Source organism: Mytilus galloprovincialis, chromosome 6 (assembly GCF_965363235.1).
Source record: "Mytilus galloprovincialis chromosome 6, xbMytGall1.hap1.1, whole genome shotgun sequence".
NCBI classification, from domain to species: domain Eukaryota; kingdom Metazoa; phylum Mollusca; class Bivalvia; order Mytilida; family Mytilidae; genus Mytilus; species Mytilus galloprovincialis.
In genome coordinates, this window is record NC_134843.1 from 57,494,634 (window position 1) to 57,516,550 (window position 21,917).

The window sequence follows — 21,917 nt, forward strand, 5'->3', positions numbered from 1 at the left end:
CAGCGGCATGGCTTCTGCTATGGCCATCAGTCAAAGTGTGTTATCAATAACAATTGATGATTTAAAGATTTATACAATTGATTGTTGATACATGTTAATTTTGCAATTGTGATAAATTTGTTTTTTTATATCATTCAATGACTATTTGCATTCTACAAAATGTAATATTTGCCTCACATTATTTGAATGTTTCGGTTGTTTCGATGTTTATAATTTGTTCAGAATTTTATAGGAATAAAATTGACAGTATAACAAGTTTACAATGTTTTGGCATTTACTTCTGACAGTCTTTTCTAATACAAGAGGGAAGCCAAACGTTCAATTTAGGATTAAATTTAATTTTAATATCTGATATTTGCTTAACCATAGCCCCAAAACTCAATTTGTAATTGATTTTCTTTTAAACAGCTAGTATATAATCAAAATTTCAAAGATTTTCACCCATCCCTCTATCATGTTATTAATATTTGGTATTTGTAGAAAAGCTGGCATCAGTTCTGTGAACTAAATTGTCTGAAAGAAACTGATTATAAAACAGGTCTTTGCTGAGACAGACTTTGATGGGCTTTCTGTGTAAGACTATAGCCTGACCCGTACAGATGGCATATCAGTTCTGAAAAGTTTGAAAATTTTATAAGCTGGAAGTCCTGGCCAAGTCTTCTGCAACTTTTGAACATGGACTATTCATATCTTGTATACTTTATACAATGAACTGATGAAAATAACCTGAAAGAATAACAAACTGATTATAAAAATACACAAAAAACAACCGAAGCAGGCCAGTAAAAAAAAAAAAAAAAAAAAAAAAAAATACCTACCTACCGACCCTAATTTTTTGGGGCATGCAACAGGAAACACACCTATTTTTTTTTTTGGCCTCAGACTAAACCCTTGATTTTTTGGGATCAATGTTTCCTATTTGTCTTTTGAACATTGACTGCCCTTCTTTATTCTGTTAGTGTTGCATTCATTTTGTAATTTTGTTATTAACTAGATCATGAGTTTAAAAAAAACCCAGCAGCCTCAAACTTAACAATGTAAATTACATTTTTGCTTTATCATGCATATTGGTCTTTTGATAATGTCCTTAGAAACTTAAAAGTCTTACACGATCTTACACTGAATCCATACATTTTTCTTTGAGACCAAAATATTGTAAAAAAATTATTATAACAGAACTTGCATTTTCAGATTAAGAAAGGATCTGGGGAACACCAAGAAAGCATGATTTTGCATCATTTGTTCTATAGCTTCTTGGGCCTTCAGTGGTTCCAAATCCCTTCAAAATGTTTTTGCCTCGCTGCACTAGGCAAACAATTTTGCCAATTTTTTAAAAGAGCCTAGTTACAACCAAACTTAAATACTGTGTATGTATCCAATACATGTAAATGGAGTTGGGAATATAGAAGATTCATTTATGCAGAGGAGGATGATTAATTCTGATTAAATGGTACATAATGACTTGACTTGACATGTATTATTTATAATATACAAATATTTAAAAATTGTATATTTCGAATGTTATAAATATAGTTGTGAAAATAAATGATCAGTCCCTTGCTTTAATGAAAATGGAAAATCTTGCTGCAATAGTGCAGAAAATAGATAATCTGTCCTCTTAGTTTACAAAACAAATCCTCCTGGCCTCCCCTTTAGAATATCAAGTGGTTGTCCCCTTATGTTAGATAGACATTTTTTTTTAGCTCACCTGGCCTGGCTTCGGGCCAACTGAGCTTTTCCCATCACTTTGCGTCCGTCGTCTTAACTTTTACAAAAATCTTCTCCTCTGAAAATACTGGGCCAAATTAAACCAAACTTGGCCACAATCATCATTGTGGTATCTACGGTAGTTTAAAAAATGTGTCCGGTGACCTGGCACACCAACCAAGATGGCCGCCATGGCTAAAAATAGAACATAGGGGTAAAATGCAGTTTTTAACCGGATTTTTGTGACAAAAATGTTGGTTATTGATCTGGGGATGTACGGCGGGCGGGCGGGCGGCAATCAAATGTTGTCCGTGCATTAACTCATGAACCGTTCAACCAAAGCTTTTAATATGTTGTTACTGACAACTAAATGAAGGTCAAGTTTAATAATGGCGATTTTGACTTTTACCGTTCAGGAGTTATGGTTCTTGAAAGATTGAAAAATGGAGTTTCCAGTCGTGTCCGTGCATTTACGCATGAACTGTTCTACCTAAGCTTCCCAAATTTTAATATGTTGTTACTGATGACAAAATGGAGGTCAAGTTCAATAATGACGATTTTGACTTTTACCGTTCAGGAGTTGTGGTTCTTGAAAGATTGAAAAATGGTGTTTCCAGTGGTGTCCGTGCATTTATCATGAACTGTTTTACCAAAGCTTCCCAAATTTTAATATGTTGTTACTGATGACAAAATAGAGGTCAAGTACAATAATGACAATTTTGACTTTTACCGTTCTGGAGTTATGGTTCTTGAAAGATTGTGAAATGGCGTTTCAATTCACGTTGTTGCATTTACTCATGAACCATTCAATCTAAGCTTTTCAAATTTTAAGATGTTGATACTGATGATAAAATGGAGGTCAAATTTGATATTGACGATTTTCACTTTCACCATTCATCAGTAATGGTTCTTGTGATATTGCCAGGACACAAATAAATATTAATAAATCCGGTTTGCTGTCGTTGTGACAGCCTCTTGTTGGCTTATAACTCAAAAACCAAAGCATTTAGAGCAAATCTGATTTGGGGTTAAATTGTTTATCAGGTCAAGATCTATCTGCCCTAAAATTTCAGATGAATCGGACAACCTGTTGTTGGGTTGTTGGGTTGCTACCCTTGAATCAGTATTTTTAGCTCACCTGGCCGAAAGGCCAAGTGAGCTTTTCTCATCACTTGGCGTCCGGCGTCCTCCGTCGTCCGTCGTTGTCCTGCGTTAACTTTTACAAAAATCTTCTCCTCTGAAACTACTGGGCCAAATTTAACCAAACTTGGCCACAATCATCATTGGGGTATCTAGTTTACAAAATGTGTCCGGTGACCCGGCCAACCAACCAAGATGGCCACCATGGCTAAAAATAGAACATAGGTGTAAAATGCAGTTTTTGGCGTATAACTCAAAAACCAAAGCATTTAGAGCAAATCTGACATGGGTTAGTATTGTTCATCAGGTCAAGATCTATCTGCCCTGAAATTTTCAAATGAATCGGACATTCCATTGTTGGGTTGCTGCCCCTGAAATGGTAATTTTAAGGAAATTTTGCTGTTTTTGGTTATTAACTTGAATATTATTATGGATAGAGATAAACTGTAAACAGCAATAATGTTCAGCAAAGTAAGATCTACAAATAAGTTAACATGACCAAAATGGTCAAGTGACCACTTTAGGAGTTATTGCCCTTTATAGTCAATTTTTAACCATTTTTCGTAAATCTTAGTAATCTTTTAGAAAAATCTTCTCCTCTGAAACTACTGGGCCAAATTTAACCAAACTTAGCCATAATCATCATTGGGGTATTTAGTTAAAAAAATGTGTCCAGTAACTCGGCCAACAAACCAAGATGGCCGCCATGGCTAAAAATAGAACATGGGGGTAAAATGCAGTTTTTGGCTTATAACTCAAAAACCAAAGCATTAAGAGCAAATCTGACAGGAAGTAAAATTGTTGATCAGGTCAAGATCTATCTGCTCTGGAATTTTCAGATGAATCGGATAATCGGTTGTTAGGTTGCTGCCCCTGAATTGGTAATTTTGAGGAAATTTTGCTGTTTTTTTGTTATCTTGAATATTATTATAGATAGAGATAAACTGTAAACAGCAATAATGTACAGCAAAGTAAGAACTAAAAATAAGTCACTATGACCAAAATAGTCAATTGACCCCTAAGGAGTTATTGCCCTTCATAGTCAATTTTTAACAATTTTCTTAAAATTTAACAATTTTCTTAAAATTTGAAGATTTTCAATAACATTTTCCACAGAAAGTACTGTTATAGATAGAGATAATTGTAAGCAGCAAGAATGTTTAGTAAAGTAAGATCTACAAACACATCACCATCACCAAAACACAATTTTGTCATGAATCCATCTGTGTCCATTGTTTAATATTCACATAGACCAAGGTGAGCGACACCCTCTAGTTAAGGAAATTTTGCTGTTTTTGGTTAATATCTTGAATATTATTATAGATAGGGATAAACTGTAACAGCAATAATGTTCATCAAAGTAAGATTTACAAATAAGTTAACATGACGGAAATGGTCAATTGACCCCCTAAGGAGTTATTGTCCGTGATACTTTTTCTACTCTGTACACTAGTATTCCACATTCCAAACTAAAAGACAGATTTAAAGAGTTGGTATTGCTTTGCTTCGTAAAAAAGAATGGCCAATGTAGATACAAGTATCTTGTCTTAGTGAGGGATAAATCCTACTTTGTAAAGGATCACTCTGATTCGCACAAAAAATTCTCTGAAACTGATATTATCAAGATGCTTGATTTCTTGATTGACAACATATTTGTTACGTTCAAAACGTGTTTTTCAACAGACTGTCGACATTCCAATGGGAACAAACTGTGCCCCTCTACTTGCTGACTTGTTTCTTTATTATTATGAGGCTGACTTCATGCAGGAACTTCTTAGGAAGAAAGAAAAGAAGTTAGCAATATCCTTTAACTCTACTTTTCGCTATATAGATGATGTTCTTTCACTAAATAATTCAAAATTTGCTGACTATGTGGACCGCATCTATCCAATCGAGCTAGAGATAAAGGATACTACAGATACAGTTAAGTCGGCCTCATATCTTGACTTACATCTAGAAATTGACAATGAGGGTTGGTTGAAAACAAAACTTTACGAAAAAAGAGATGATTTCAGCTTTTCAATTGTGAACTTTCCATTTCTAAGTAACAACATTCCAGCAGCACCTGCATACGGGTATATATCTCCCAATTGATACGATATTCCCGTGCTTGCATTTCCTATCATGATTTTCTTGATAGAGGGTTGCTGCTCACAAGGAAGCTATAAAACCAAGAGTTCCAAATGGTGAAGTTGAAATCATCCCTTCGTAAATTTTAGGGACGCCATCACGAGTTGGTTGACCGTTATGGAATAACCGTTTCACAAATGATATCGGATATGTTCCTAACGTCATAACTACAATCCCCTTCCCTTTCATGAATGTGACCTACCAAATTGGACTATTTACCAGATTTGTTATCGCATAAGCAACACGACGGGTTCCGCATGTGGAGCAGGATCTGCTTACCCTTCCGGAGCACCTGAGATCACCCCTAGTTTTTTGGTGGGGTTCGTGTTGTTTATTCTTTAGTTTTCTATGTTGTGTCGTGTGTGCTGTTGTTGTTTGTCTTTTTCATTTTTAGCCATGGCGTTGTCAGTTTGTTTTAGATTTATGAGTTTGACTGTCCCTTTGGTATCTTTCGTCCCTCTTTTATAGTCAATTTTTTACAATTTTCATAAAATTTGTAAATTTTTATTAACATTTTCCACTGAAACTACTGGGCCAAGTTCATCATAGATAGAGATAATTGTATGCAGCAAGAATATTCAGTAAAGTAAGATGTAAAAACACATCACCATCACCAAAACACAATTTTGTCATGAATCCATCTGCATCCTTTGTTTAATATTCACATAGACCAAGGTGAGCGACACAGGCATTTAGAGCCTCTAGTTAGTAATGAATAGCAAAAACATTTTTAATTTGGTTATAATTTACTAGTGACGAATCAATATTTATACCAATAAAAATTATAATTCATGAAAAATTAACATACCAATTTTTTCATTGAAGTCATGGATTAAACAAGAACTGAGGAGAGTAAAAGCAAAGGCAACTGGTACTCCAGAATGGTGGACAAGTTTACAAAAGAATGAAACAGTCTGGAACTGGAGCAGTAATATTGCATTAGATGACACTGTTGTGTAAGTCACATAAAAGAACGCATGAAAATAAAAGTAAACATCTATCATTTATTTAAGTGTTTGTCAAGTGAATGTAATTTTTGCTGGACCAGAAGATTTAGAGCTGGACCAGTAGATTTTTCAGTCCACTGGTCCGGCTGGCCCAAACACAAAAAAGCTTAAATTTGACCCCTGGTAGATCGGGTTTCATGATATTGCAGTTGACATTCTTATTCATCTTGACTATAAACCACAATATACCATTAGTTAGCACTGTTGTGTATGTTTTAAGCAAGTATTCAGAATACACAGTTTGCCCTTTTTAGCTCGCCTGGCTGAAAATGCATCAATTGTAAACAAAAATAACAGGGTAGAGATACATGCTCCTTGGAGGCTGTAGTTTTCGTTTTTGATCATAAAAATCTTTCTTTTTGTCTTACCTGCTACAAAAGCATCAGATATCAGACATTGTCATCATCATCACTTGTTAAGTTTTCTGCTTGAGTTAGTTAGGAACAATAGATCAATGATATTTTTCTGTATAGTTGCTTTTCAATTAGAACAAATCAGTTTGACAACAGTATTTCAAGGCTTTGCCCCTGTAGGTTGTGGTCCAATGACTTTCAATTAATTACAAATTTTCAATGTAAAGTTATCTGATTAAGTCAGTTTGGTAACATGTGATAGATGAATAATATTTTAATATAAGCCAATGCCGCATAGTCAGCTAGACCATTTTGAGACCCACTGTCCCTTAGTTCATGCTGTTACTTTGAATTCATAAGCAATGTTACTGTTTTTTTCTGAATTTAATGCCAACAGTCAAGACATATTTCTGTGTCAGCAGTTTATTTACTTCTAACTTTGCAAAGAATGGATTTGAGTAATTCAGGAGTATTTTTACTAGTTTAGACAATGTACCTTTATATCATAGTTGAACTGATCGTGGAATGGACCTGGTTGTCCAATGAGGTAGATAAAAAGCTTAATTAGTGGACAGCAAGCATTTTAACTTCCTGATATTAACTAGCAATGTATGCATTTACAGGGGTTCAAATTAGTGGTGGTTTATTAATTTGGTTACTAAGTAAGCTTCGCCCAACCAGGGATTTAGGTTGTGGAACTTTCAGTATGGAGTGTCAAAGATCCTGGATCTTCCAGTACCAAATGTAAATTTGAACCCCTGCTTTTTTTTATTGACAAAGGTCTTGTAATATAATAGCAATTATATATTTTTTTTAATTTTCAGTCGCTGGGGTTCAGGTGAACCCAATAATTATATGAACAAGGAACATTGTGCAGAAATCTGTTGCCCACATTTCTTAAATGATATCAATTGTGAAAAAAGAATCAACTATATTTGTGAACTTGATAAAGGTAAGGTATGTTATGATATACAGACTACACTAATAATATCAGGTGGTATTAATGTTTCACTGGCAATCATACCACATATATAGTTCTTTAGTTCAACAATGATGGTGAGTAATCATACCAAAGACAAAAAGATATTCAGTACCAGTATCGTTTATTTGGGGACTATTTGTCCCATTTGGTGAGGTGTGTATTCATTTATTTTCATGGTATGCAACTTTCATTTAATTAAGTGGGTCTCATTGGGGTCTTAAGCGTGACACAGGATTGCCGATTTTTTGTAAGCGTGACACGTGAAAGGCAAATTATTTTGTCATGAAAACGGGAAATGAGGTCTAGCGGGACCCGGGAAATGACAAAAAAAATGAGAATTGCTTACGTACAAAGTGTAAGCGGGATACGGGAATCTGACAAAACAGTAAGCTGGATCCGGGATTGGAACCCCCTAATGAAACCCCCAATTAACAAATAGTGATTTCTTGAATACTTGATTTCATGGAAATTAGTACTTTATTGAACGTGTCAATTCCAGGTCCACCGATACCCATTTGAACCACGGAAATTAGTACTCTATTGAACATGTCAATTCCAGGTCCACCAATACCCATTTGAACCACGGAAATTAGTACTCTATTGAACATGTCTATTCCAGGTCCACCAATACCCATTTGAACCACGGAAATTAGTACTCTATTGAACATGTCAATTCCAGGTCCACCAATACCCATTTGGACCATGGAAATTAGTACTCTATTGAACATGTCAATTCCAGGTCCACCAATACCCATTTGGACCATGGAAATTAGTACTCTATTGAACATGTCAATTCCAGGTCCTGTGACCAATACCCATTTGAACCACGGAAATTAGTACTTTATTGAACATGTTAATTCCAGGTCCACCAATACCCATTTGAACCACGGAAATTAGTACTCTATTGAACATGTCAATTCCAGGTCCACCAATACCCATTTGGACCATGGAAATTAGTACTTTATTGAACATGTCAATTCCAGGTCCACCAATACCCATTTGGACCACGGAAATTAGTACTCTATTGAACATGTCAATTCCAGGTCCACCAATACCCATTTGGACCACGGAAATTAGTACTCTATTGAACATGTCAATTCCAGGTCCACCAATACCCATTTGAACCACGGAAATTAGTACTCTATTGAACATGTCAATTCCAGGTCCTGTGACCAATACCCATTTGAACCACAGAAATTCGTTATTGAACATGTCAATTCCAGGTCCATCAATACCCATTTGAACCACGGAAATTAGTACTTTAGAAATAATTAGGAATCCACAGTAATTCATATATTGTAATCATTTGACATTGTTGTCTGTTCATCTATCTAGGTACACCAAATATGACAGATTGGTATTTTGTTCAGAAATTAAAAGTGTTGATAACTTTGTCATGTTTGTGTTGAATGGTCATTACATTTGCAAAACAATAATCCTATGCAATTTGTGTTTCAAGTGAAATAAAACATTATTCTACATTTTCATTTTGAACTACTTTTTGGAATCAACTATTTTTTAAATTAATTGTTACTTTTCTGGAAACTGCATGAAATATTTGCTGCGGGATATAAAGCTCCAATCAACATCAAACAAATATGTTGTGAATATGGAAAAAAGAAACATAATTCCTGCAGCTAGGTCACAGTAACAATACATGTTTATGCATGGTTAAGAGACTCTTCAAATAGAAGGTATGGTTCATATTTCAACCCTTAGATTTCAAGTGCAATAAATGTCATGGCCTTGGGTCATTAGTCATGATTAAAAATAAAAATCAGATGATGAATTGATGCTTTTGGTAAATTTATGATTCATAGATCATAAACTGGAAAAATTAAGCCTGCTTACATTTCACAATTATATCAACTTTTTGTAACATTTTTCAGTCAAAATATTTTCCAAGAGCAATCAGTTAACAATATGGTGCCATATTTGAAAGCGAGCAAAATGTGACTTTTAGATGAAGAACTGCAATAAAAGCGCTGTCTTTTACTTTTTGTATTTATTTTGTTCTGCATGTACTGATTTTGTGTTGTGGATAGATACCCAATATCCTTTGTTTTTCTAAATATTATGAAAATAAATTTATTGACCGATTGATTGTTAATTGTTCAATGTCTAGTGGCAAATATCTTATGCATATAAAGTGTACAATATGTTGATTTTATTCTTTTTTATAGAGACAAATCCTTTGACATGTGATGCAGACAATGGATGGGAGTACCACCAGGGGTCATGTTATAAATTTGTACAAAAATTCAAGACATGGAATGAGTCAGAGTAAGCATTTAAAAGCCTCTGATAACATATATTATTTCACTGTATTTTGAATTTGAAGGTTATTCAATATTTGATTGGTTGAGACTATCCCACATGACAGTGCACCAAACTTCATATGCCCTTCTGAACATTGGGACTTTCTTGGCGATGTTTTGCACTGTCAATGTCAATAGGGTTTTGAAGTTTTTTAAATAGCAATACCTGTAGTATACAGGAATTCATTATACTTTGTCCAAAAAATGATTTCAGACGTAAAATTCAATGTTCTGGAAGTAAAAAAGTGTAGGCAGTTGAATGAAAAAAAATCTTCATATCTCCCTCAGATAGGGAAAATAAATGTATGGTATTAACGATGATTTTTTTTGTTTCTCCTGCGACAGAAGTCACAGTATGGGAAACATAGGTATTGCTATCAGGCAGAGTAAATTATTTGTTAAAAGCTTTATATAAACATAGGCGGATTTAGGGGGGGGGGGCAAGGGGCCCGGGCACCCCCTTTTAAGGAAAAAATTTGGTTGCTTATATAGGGAATCACTGAAGCGTGACTGGAGCGGGCCCCCTCTTAGGTCAGTCAGTGGGCCCCCACTTATGAAAATTTCTGGATCCGCCACTGATAAAATAAATGAATCCAAATACCATGCACACAATCATGACTATATAGGCACAACTATTTTACAATAAATTAAATGAATTAAACAAATTTATTTTAAACAAATTTATTTTAAACAAATTTATTTTAAACAAATTTATTTTAAACAAATTTATTCAATCAATATTTGTTTTTATAGAACAACAGTTTGACAGTGATTAGATGTAATGTATGAGCTATTTTCTGATACTTTGATTTACAATTGGGGGAGGGGGATATGTATGATACAACAATGCTTGCATTTTTGTTTGAATTGTTGCCTTTTGACAGATAAAATATGTGCATCTGCAGTGAGTATTCAAATGCAGATCTTTTTTTGTTTGTTTTCAAGCTTTACCTTATGTGTTTTATTTAACAGATCAGACTGTAAAGCTTTAGACTCTAACCTGGCTGCTGTTGCAGATACTGGTCCCCTGCATGCAGTATCTACAATAGCTAGCTTCCAACAGTTTGATTCATGGGTTGGAATTATAAGGAATTACAAGGTAATAGATTAATTGTAATACTCTGAAAGTACACTGGTTTACTCTTGCATATTTTGACTTAAACATATTAATAATAAGAGTTTTCAGTAACTGTCAATATTATAAAAATTAGCCACTTGACAATGTGAAGCTGTGCTCACTTGCCTAAAAAGGTTTACGGTAAATATTTTCAGATATCAATATGTAGAAAACTTAATAATCTCTACTTTATTGTCCTGAATATGCATGAAATATTTGCCACTGGATGTTAAGCAACCAACAATCAAATCAATCTACTTATTTCATTCATGATACACTAGCTGGATTTAAATATTTGAATTAAAGACAGGAAAATGAAAATTCATTGTTATAAAAATAAGGAGATGTGGTATAATTACCAATGTGGCAACTATCCATCAGAGTCCAAATGACATGGATGTTTCAACTATTGATCACTGTATATAGCCTTCAACATGTTCAACAATGAAAACCCCATACTGCATAGCAAGCTTTAAATGGCCTCTGCATTACAAAATGTCAAACAATTAATGGCCTTATAAATGTACAAAACAGCAAATGAGTGTTTTTGCTGCTGACTTTGGGTAAATCAAATTAACTGACTTTGAAGGTAGTCTTGATAAATAATTGCATGGTTTCTTGTCTGCAATATGTATGAATTGATGATAAATTATAACAAGTCTGTGTATTGGTGATTTTTTTTTTGTTGCTTAATGTAATTTTGATATATCATTTTAGAATGTTATATATCAAATATGTGAACTAGGGTCAAAATTATGAACCTTAATTTGACAGCAAAAAAAAAGAGAGAAATAAGTGTTTATAATTGGTGATAACTATAATATGTAAGCTTTTGTGAAAAAGTACCTATTGACACTTAAACAATGTTGTCTGCTTTTTGGATGGGTTGTTGTCTCTTTGACACATTCCCCATTTCCATTTCCATTTTCCATTTTATTGTCTGTTTTAGATATATCTCTAATGGAGAATTTTTTGTTTTTTTTTCAGACGTACTTCTATACCAATTCCTCTGAAGCTATTGGAATTGATAGTTATATACAGCCCAGTAAAACAACTGAGTAGGTACAATAATGATGGATTCAGTCATTGCACATCCTCACTCACATGATTGGTGGTTCATCAAAAAGCTTGACAACATTAAGGAGTTTGAATTGTTAAAAAATACACCATGTTTCATATTCTTCATCCCTAAAATCTTTAAAAGAGATGTAAGCAGTTCCTCAAAATGAGTGACTTTAAAATGTTCAAATTTCTGATTCAGTGGTATAAGTAATTTTAAACGTCATATATTTGGAAAACACAGCCAATTTTTTTTTTATCTCCCCTGAAACAGCAGACATGTCTTTTTAAATGTGGTTAGTAGTTTATTTATGGTTCCTTTTCTTTTCTATGTTTAATTCTCTTAAATTTCATGCAGTCTCAGCTTTAGGACTGTTTAAAATATTACATATAATTTTCATAGGTACTTTGGGACAGGATTATTATACTGCTTTTTCTGTTTTGTATGAACAAATAAAGTATTTACTTTTTACTATCAATTCCAAGTTTACTATCAAGGGCAGTCATATATTATATAGAGGTTATAGTATATGTCTGTTCATAGTATACAGAAAAACGTGAATAATGATTGAAATTAACATAAAACAAAAAAATCGAGGCTTTTGGAAAAAAGGCTAGGGCTAAAAAAAAATTATAAGGCAGCACTTGCACCCTCAAAGTGGAAAGGGATTAATATAAGTTGCATTAACTTGTTTCCCAATCCACTATAAATAAATATGTTTAAACTAAGTACCTATGACTTTTGATACCTTTCCTGAAATCCTCCAGTCATAAATTTTTTTTACAAAAATTCATGCTACAACAGTTAACATACTTTCCAACATGCTCGAATTGTCAGCAATTTCGAGGGTGTGTCCTAGTACCTGTTAATTTACCATAAACAACAACTTATTCAGTAATGTTTTATTTCAGCAATTTTAACCCTGCCTGTTTGACTATAAACAGTACAGTGAAGGATGCAGCAAAAGGCTTGTACCCTGATAGCTGTACAACTCCTAAACCATACATCTGTCAAAAGCCAGAAGGTTTGTCTGAACATTATATCAAAGCATTTATACAGCGGTTAAGGTTACAAGTGCTTGATTTTTATTTTCATGAGAAGTTTAGTTGACAAATGGGATGGAAGTCATGATCATCAATCAGAAATTGCTTACTTGTAATAAGGATTAACAAATCTTCTGATAATCTTCCCACCTTTTGTTTAGAAATTACACAATTTTAACATTGAATGCTACTGATCTTTTAATTTAAATAATTATTATTTAATTGATTATAAGTTCAGTGACTGGATTCTTTTTCATATGTGTTCATAAATTGTTTTTAGCTAACTTTAGCAAAATGTTTAGGGTATAAGTTTTTCTCATTATTGATAGCCGTATGGTTGCCTATATTTGCTTATATCTACAGCATTTGGTCTTTGGTGGATAATTGTCTCATTGGCAATCATACCTCATATTCTTAGTTTTATATCTTGTGTGGCCGCATGCAATCACTATTTCAGAAAAAGGATTAATTATACATAAGGCTTTTTGGAAAATTGACAAGATACTTAATACAATTTATGAAATGTTTGATACTTGATTGTTCAGAGTTTAAACTTGTGTCAATCTTTTTCTATATGGAAATAAGGAGATGTGGTATGATTGTCAATGAGACTAGAGGTCAAATAAATTGTATGTAAGCAACTATAATTCACTGACGGACCATGCAAGGGCTGTATAGCCAGACATGGTCGTTCAAAACTTCCATTTGTTGTAATTCACTGAACACACTTCAACAATCAACCAAAAAACTTATCAATAACAATAGTCCGCTATGCGAGTCTCTTATTTTACTGATACACACATTTATTTATAGAAATTATTGGAATCCTTATAACTAACTAATTGGCCTTTTATAGCTTACTCTTGGGTATGGGCTGTTTTCATTGTTGAAGGCCATACATCACCTTTAGCTGTTTAAATTTCTGTGTAATTTGGTCTCTTGTGTGTGTTGTCTCATTGGCATTCATATCATATCTTTTTAGCTCACCTGGCCTAAAAGGCCAAGTGAGCTTTTTTCACCACTTGGCGTCCGTCGTCGTCGTTCGTCCGTTGTCGTCGTTCGTCCGTCATCGTGAACTTTTACAAAAATCTTTTCTGAAACTACTGGGCCAAATTTATCCAAACTTGGCCACAATCATCATTGGGGTATCTAGTTTAAAAAATGTGTCCAGTGACCTGGCCAACCAACCAAGATGGCTGCCATGGCTAAAAATAGAACATAGGGGTAAAATGTAGATTTTGGCTTATAATTCTGAAACCGAAGCATTTAGAGCATATCTGACATGGGGGTTAAATTGTTTATCAAATCAAATTCTATCTGCCCTGAAATTTTCAGACGAATCGGACAACCAGTTGTTGAGTTGCTACCCCTGAATTGGCAAAATATTTTCCTCTGTAACTAATGAGCCAAGTTCATTACAGATAGAGATAATTGTAAGTAGCAAGAATTTTCAGTAAAGTAAGATCTACAAACACATCACCATCACCAAAACACAATTTTGTCAAGTTATCCATCTGTGTCTTTGTTTTATATGCACATAGACCAAGGTGAGCGACACAGGCTCTTAAGAGCTCTAGTTTATTTATATAATCTTGTAACTATGTATAAAGTAAAAGAGTATTAATTGTTACAGGAGTATGTAAACCTGGATATCAACAGCATCAGTCAATATGTTACTATACATCATACTCGGAACACAACAGGTCTCGTGCTGAAACACTTTGTCGAGCCATGAAAATGTCCGTGGTAGACATAACTAGGTAGGTTTTTATACCGTCTTTTGGTATGTATAGCGCGCATTGATGTATTGTGCGCACCCACCCCCTTTCTTGTCCGAGAAACTTGAGAAAAAAAGTTTCTTGTTCGTATAATACTCTTTGACATTTTCGGAAAAGTCACATCTCCGAAATCGGCAAACAGGAAGCCGGTAATGTGGAAGTTTTCTAAATGGACACCAATTTCGGAGAATTCCGTACAAAATGTGTAATTCATACAAAATTGTAAATATTCTGACAAATAAATAATATTTTATAATAAAAATATATAGAAATATAGAAAGATCAAAGGGAAAATGTACCACTTGCCAATTGTCTCCCTTTAACATCAAATTCTACCTGGGAATCTTTTCATTAAACTAAGATAAAAAAAAAAATAAGACAACACTTTAAGCTCAAATGGCTACTTTATGGCAGTTAGTTTTTGTACGCATACTTAAGGTGGTACCTAACACTACAGGGAGATAACTCTGTAAAATCAGCTAAGCGTTTTAATTATGTTGTGTTGTTAAGGGAATATTGAGCTTCTCAATGATCAAAATTAGTGTTTGTCAAACTGCTATATAACCAGTGTAATTTTTCTGTTAAAATGGTTGGTTCAATTGTTTCGAAACTTTAATATTTTTGTCAAAGGGTCAAAGTAAATACTTTATCAAAATTTTATGAAAATAAAACGAGCTTAATTGATTTTAGTGAAGGTGTTGGGTACCACCTTAAGGGACTTTCAGAGTGTTTGGGTTTTATTCATTCAAAACGTTTTTGCACCTTAGATAGTAGAGGGCCATTATGTTTTCTGGTCTGTGTGTCTGTTCGTCCGTCTGTCTGTCCATTTGTTTTTCTGTCCGTTCGTTTGTCTGTCTCGTTTCAGGTTAAAGTTTTTGGTCAAGGTAGTTTTTGTTGAAGTTGAAGTCTGAACAACTTGAAACTTAGTATACATATTCCCTATGATATGATCTTTCTAATGTTTAATGACAAATAAGAGTTTATCCCACTTTCAAGGTCCATTGAACATAGAAAATGATAGTGCAAGGGACATTCATGTACTATGGACACATTCTTGTTTTTCCTGTTTTCAAACAACAACTCAAAAGTTCTTTAAGCTGTTTTCATGAAACTTTGGTGACTGCTTTATATCTACAAAACATGTATTACAATAACCTTCCTTTAGCTTTTATGCTCCATTTATGGGCAGTATGTTTTCTGGTCTGTGCGTCCGTCTGTTCTTTTGTCTGTCAGTCTGTCCCACTTCAGGTTAAAGTTTTTGGTTTAGGAAGTTTTTGATAAGGTTGAAGTCCATTCAACTTGAAACTTGGTAAACATGTTCCCTATGATATGATCTTTGTAATTTTAATGCCAAATTAGAGATTTTATCCCATTATCGCGTTCCACTGAACATAGAAAATGATAGTGTGGATGGGGCATCCGTGTACTTGGGAAACTTTCTTCTTTTAATAAATTTTTGATATGAAATTGAGGAGCTGTGGAACTTTATCTTTGAAAAAGTGATAGGTTGATCATGTGCAGCTCCCTATTATTGATGGAGGAAGCCAGAGTGCCCAAATAGAACCATCAACCTTCAGCAGGATGACGCACATTCCTAGTCAATTAAGACAGCACCTGCCATGTTCTAGTTTTGAACTCGCAACCTTGGTGTTGAAGAGTTGGTAAAGTAGTTGTTGAAATACTTGGACCTTTCAGCCACAAAAATAAAACCAAGATGGAGCATTTCAACTCTTTATGTAGGGTGGACAGTCTTCACCTTTTGCCAATTTTGTCTCAATGGTGATTGGTTGAAAAGAGAATCCAGGTCTAGTGTTTTTAATGTACATTGATAGTCATCATTTTCATTTACATCCGACTCACTTGAGATAAACGAAGTGTGATATTTGTATTTGCTCCTTAAAAATCTTTAGAATTTAACAGAAATTAAAAAAATGATATGATTGGTGCCCTATGTACATGAATTAAATGCTGTTAGATCTAGTGGTACATTTGCATACACATTGAATTATGTGGCAGCCTTTAGAATTGTCAATTTCTGCTTAATCTCTCTACAGTGCTAGTAAATCATCCTATCTGGTCAATTTTTTGAAGAGGAAAGGGGATATTGGTGAAATATGGATTGGATTGAAAAGTAAGTTCCTTGAAGAAATTTCTTGTCATAAAATCCATTAATATATCAAGATGGAGTTGAAAAATATTCATATACTATTCACATTTTCCAAGAATTAAAGTTGTTTTCAATCTGATCTTTTTTTAAATGCAATTATAATAATTATGACTTAAACAACAAAATGTAGATCGTTTGTTTGTTTTTGTAGAAATGGTTGTTTCAATTCTAAGATCATTGATTTCCAGGGATATTATGAACCCTTTGTGAACCTTTTCATTTAATGTCCATTTTAATATTTATTATAGATTTTTATTGTACTCAAAACTACAATCATGAAATTCATTGAAAATAGTTCCAAATGAATGAAAATACTTTTTAACAGTTATTTGTATTTTTTAGAACAGAGTACTAATAACTGGTACTGGCCTAGCACAGGCGAAGTTCCAGCTTTAAAATACTGGACATACATATCTCCAAATAGCAATGAAACCATGTATGATTGTGTTTACATGAATGTTGGTAAGATATACCAGTGATGTTATGATTGTGTTTACATGAATGTTGGTAAGATATACCAGTGATGTTATGATTAACGATTAGAATCTGAATCTATTTGGTTCGTGTATTCCAACTAGATAATACAATTTGAAGAACCTTAGTTGTTGATATCGGTTTCAATTTGTTTTTGTGCAGAATATGCATGAAATATTTGAAAAAAATGAAATATTTTGAGCATGCAATATTGGACTTTGTATCAAATGTGTTTCAAACAGTCTGATAAGCAGACTTAAATTTCGGATAATTACCCACTTAAACATGTTTTTGTTTCAATTTACTCATTATCGGGGAAATGCACACATGGAATCACAGAAATTAATTAAAATGGAAAAATAACCAAAAAAAATAACAGAAACTTTTACTTGCACAGGCTTAGAACTAATGGATCCAAACCATGGCACCAAAATTATATTTAAACACATTTTTGTATTGATTTACTAGCAAACAATTGTTTTGAGTGATGTGTACTGTATGTTTAGTCAGCCAAAATAGTCCAACAAACAGCCTTCTTGTGCTGCTCAATGGTAAACAAGAGTGCACACGCTGAAATGTCTCGCCTTCTATACTAATCATTGATATTATGTTGATAGTCCTAAGTATAAAGCATTATTACAACTGTCTCATACACTTAACATTAACCAAGATAACTAAACAAAGACCAATGAACCATGAAAATGAGGTCAAGGTCAGATTAACCATGCCAGGCAGACATGTACAGCTAACAATGCTTCTATACAACATATATAGTTGACCTATTACTTATAGTTTTAAGAAAAATAGACCAAAACACAAAAACTTAACACTGTGCAATGAACCGTGAAAATGAGGTCGTGGTCAAAAGAAACCTGCGCTACTGACATAAAGATCATAAAATATTTCCATACACCAAATATAGTTGACCTATGGCATATAGTATTAGATAAAAAGACCAAAACTCAAAAACTTTACTTTGACCACTGAACCATGAAAATGAGGTCAAGGTCACATGACATCTGCCAGCTAGACATGTACACCTTACAATCATTCCATACAACAAATATAGTAGACCTATTGCATATAGTATGAAAAAAACAGACCAAAACACAAAAATTTAACTATAACCACTGAACCATGAAAATGAGGTCAAGGTCACATGACATCTGCCTGCTAGACATGTACACCTTACAAGAATTCCATACAACAAATATAGTAGACCTATTGCATATAGTATGAAAAAAACAGACCAAAACACAAAAATTTAACTATAACCACTGAACCATGAAAATGAGGTCAAGGTCAGATGACACCTGCCAGTTGGACATGTACACCTTACAGTCCTTCCATACACCGAATATACTAGCCCTATTGCTTATAGTATCTGAGATATGGACTTGACCACCAAAACTTAACCTTGTTCACTGATCCATGAAATGAGGTCGAGGTCAAGTGAAAACTGTCTGACAGACATGAGGACCTTGCAAGGTACGCACATATCAAATATAGTTATCCTATTACTTACAATAAGAGAGAATTCAACATTACAAAAAATCTGAACTTTTTTTTCAAGTGGTCACTGAACCATGAAAATGAGGTCAAGTACATTGGACATGTGACTGACGGAAACTTCGTAACATGAGGCATCTATATACAAAGTATGAAGCATCCAGGTCTTCCACCTTCTAAAATATAAAGCTTTTAAGAAGTTAGCTAACACCGCCGCCGCCGGATCAAAAGTTGCAGGCTCGACAAAAACTAATGATGTCAATATAATGTCACGGTCAAGTTATGTCAACAATAAATGTAATTAACAATGAAATACCGGTACCTTGGTTGATTGTAATTATTTTTGTTCCATTTCTGCCTAGTAATTTGAGCTATTTTTCTTAAGAAGTTAGATAACATTGAGTTTTCTCCCTTTCTAGTTCTTTGACAATGTAATCCATTTGTTACTTTATTTTGTACATCACTAGATCTTTGAATTTGAGAAGAATATAAACTTGATAAAGGAAGCAGTTTATGTTAAAAGCATTGAAACTCTTCAAAATTATGTGAACTTCATTTATAACAAATCTTACACGGCACTTAAACTATCGTCCTCTTTCATAACAAATTGTTTAAATATGAGAAGTAATCTATTGCAATAGATTTTCCTTATACATGATGAGGGGTCGGAGGGGTGCTGATCCTGAAATCCTGGGCTTAAAAACAAATCCTGAGGTCCCGAATTCAAAGAAATTTAAATCTTGACATCCCGAAATTTGAAAAAAGAATTCCCGGATCCCGAAAGGATTAGTCCTGAAATCCCGAGCTTAAAAAACCGGATCCCGACGTCCGGGAAAAAAAATGTCCTGCCCCCCTTACCTCATACATGCATTTTATATTCACATAATTGTTTGTATTTTTCTACCATGTTTTTCCATTTAGTCATTATCATTTATTGTAAATGCGTTTGTGCCAAAAAAATATTGTCTATTGTCTATTTAACACTTCTACAGGGTTAACAGGTGAACGCTTATTTGACTTTTGATCTGAGAGGATTTTTTTTGGTTAACCATATCAAAATAAAGGTCAGCTCCTTCAGACCGCTGCTTTTTAGTGAATTTTGTACAGTATTACTCGGCTTCCTAGGAAGACCTAAGCTTGTGCTTTTATGCATAGCAATTTTCTGTAAAACTTTAAACTTTTAAAATCATTATAAATGAATTGAAATTTGCTTTCTACTTTGACAGGAGATGATGGTAGATGGAATAGAAACTTGCCATGTAATAGAACACTACGAGTTGTATGTGAGGTACCTGCTACTACAAGTTTCACAACTACAACTACAACAGTGGCGCCACCTACTACTACTACTACAAGTATTTAACAAATAGTCATGTTTTCATTAACTAAAAAAAAAGGAAAATCAGAAGTCTGTCGAGGCTTGTTTACACTTTATATCCTAAAGGGCAAGGTCTCAAATTATTTGATTTAAAAGGTCAATGGTAGGTTCATTTTTGGAAAATTATTTTATTGTTTAAACATATTTTATTGTCTAAAAAGATGACAAAACGTAAATATATTTTTAGGAGTTATGCCCCTTGGAATTATTTAATTGTAATAAAATTTGCTCTCTCATGTACAAATTTTGCAAGATTTTTGTCAAATTTATATTACCAATGTCTAGGACGAGTTTAAAGATGAGTGCCAATCATCTTTTTTTAATATAGTTATGCCCCTTGGAAATATTAACTATATGGAAACTGCATTGTTATCACTCTCACATGTTCAATTCTTGCTAGATTTTTATTACAGCTTTTACATTAATGCTAGCAAGACAAATCTTTGTTTGGCTTGCTTGCTTTGTTTGTATCAGTGTTTGCTCAAGCATGGCAATTAAGATAGGCGGGGCTTCAGCTTGTATACATCATACTTAAATTTTATTGGACGTTATGTTTGAGGTTAAGGACACTAAATTTTAAAACATCCCATGACTCATATTCTCAAATGTTTCCTTACCTGTAAATATACAATACAGACAGGATTTTACTTCGTCGAAATTATCTCCCCATTACGCCAGTTTATTTTCACAATCGTAGAAATGGAAGACAATTTTTTTTCTTCAAATATCCAACTTAAAGACTGTCGTCAAGCACTTTTAGTAAAATAACTATTCGAACACACCTACTCTGATTTTGTGATCCATTGGATAGGTATTTCACTTCACCCCTATATTTCATCTTTTAGTACTGTGATTTTTTTTTATGTTATAAAGTCAACCTTTAGCTTTGCTATATTAAAATGATACAATCTGAAGCGAGATGATGTATCAAATACTCTTGCTTTGTACGTTTTCAAGACAAAATATTCATCTCAAACACACCCTAACATAAAAAAAAATGTACACTCGATTTCCTCTTTTCGATACAATTGTTTCCCATTTTTTTGAATATTTTCTTGAGTTACATAATGGAAGGGCAAACATGGAAATAACTGACTGAACTAATAGATTGATATGTTATAAAAAAAACAATATTAGGTCAATGCTGAAGGCCAGTTTCTCAGCCTCATACAAGAAAAAAGTTTATATTTTACTTTCATTGACAAATTATTGTATTTTTACAGGTGAGGAAACATGTGAGAATATTTGTCATGTGATTAGGTGTCCTTAACCTCAAACATAACGTCCAATAAAATTTAAGTATGGTGTATACAAGCTGAAGCCCCGCCTATCTTAATTGCCATGCTTGAGCAAACATTGATACAAACAAAGCAAGCAAGCCAAACAAAGATTTGTCTTGCTAGCATTAATGTAAAAGCTGTAAATTGATATCAAAGTTTACATCATCAATGTCTGAGAAGAGTTTGAATATCAGTGTCGATCAACTAATTTTAAACAAATTATGTCCATGGTAAATATTAATTATATTGAAAATTGTATTTTAAGCTTTTTCTATACCTCATTTCTGCAAGATATTTATAAAAACTTAATGCTCTTAGATGAAATATGTGCTAAGTGGGGGACATTAGAACTCTTGTACCTAAAGAGTCATAATTGCAATGCAAATCATGGTTAACAAATAACCTTTAGTCTTTAAATCTAAAAGCAGAAAACAAATATCTTGACTTATTTTTCTTCAGATGAAATTTGAAAAA

General features: G+C 33.5%; 1 protein-coding gene across 3 annotated transcripts in view; it reads left to right on the forward strand.

Moving 5' to 3' along the window:
- LOC143079956 (macrophage mannose receptor 1-like) overlaps positions 1-21,917 on the forward strand; it is a 125,892-nt gene that overhangs the window by 19,098 nt on the left and 84,877 nt on the right. For 2 of the 3 annotated variants that reach the window (XM_076255587.1, XM_076255588.1), the window contains exons 3-12: positions 5,803-5,933; positions 7,162-7,289; positions 9,503-9,602; positions 10,610-10,736; positions 11,742-11,812; positions 12,726-12,838; positions 14,491-14,617; positions 16,690-16,766; positions 17,145-17,264; positions 20,012-20,140. In XM_076255587.1, coding sequence (XP_076111702.1) covers positions 5,803-5,933; positions 7,162-7,289; positions 9,503-9,602; positions 10,610-10,736; positions 11,742-11,812; positions 12,726-12,838; positions 14,491-14,617; positions 16,690-16,766; positions 17,145-17,264; positions 20,012-20,140 — 1,123 coding nt within the window. The other variant, XM_076255589.1, reaches the window with a different exon arrangement.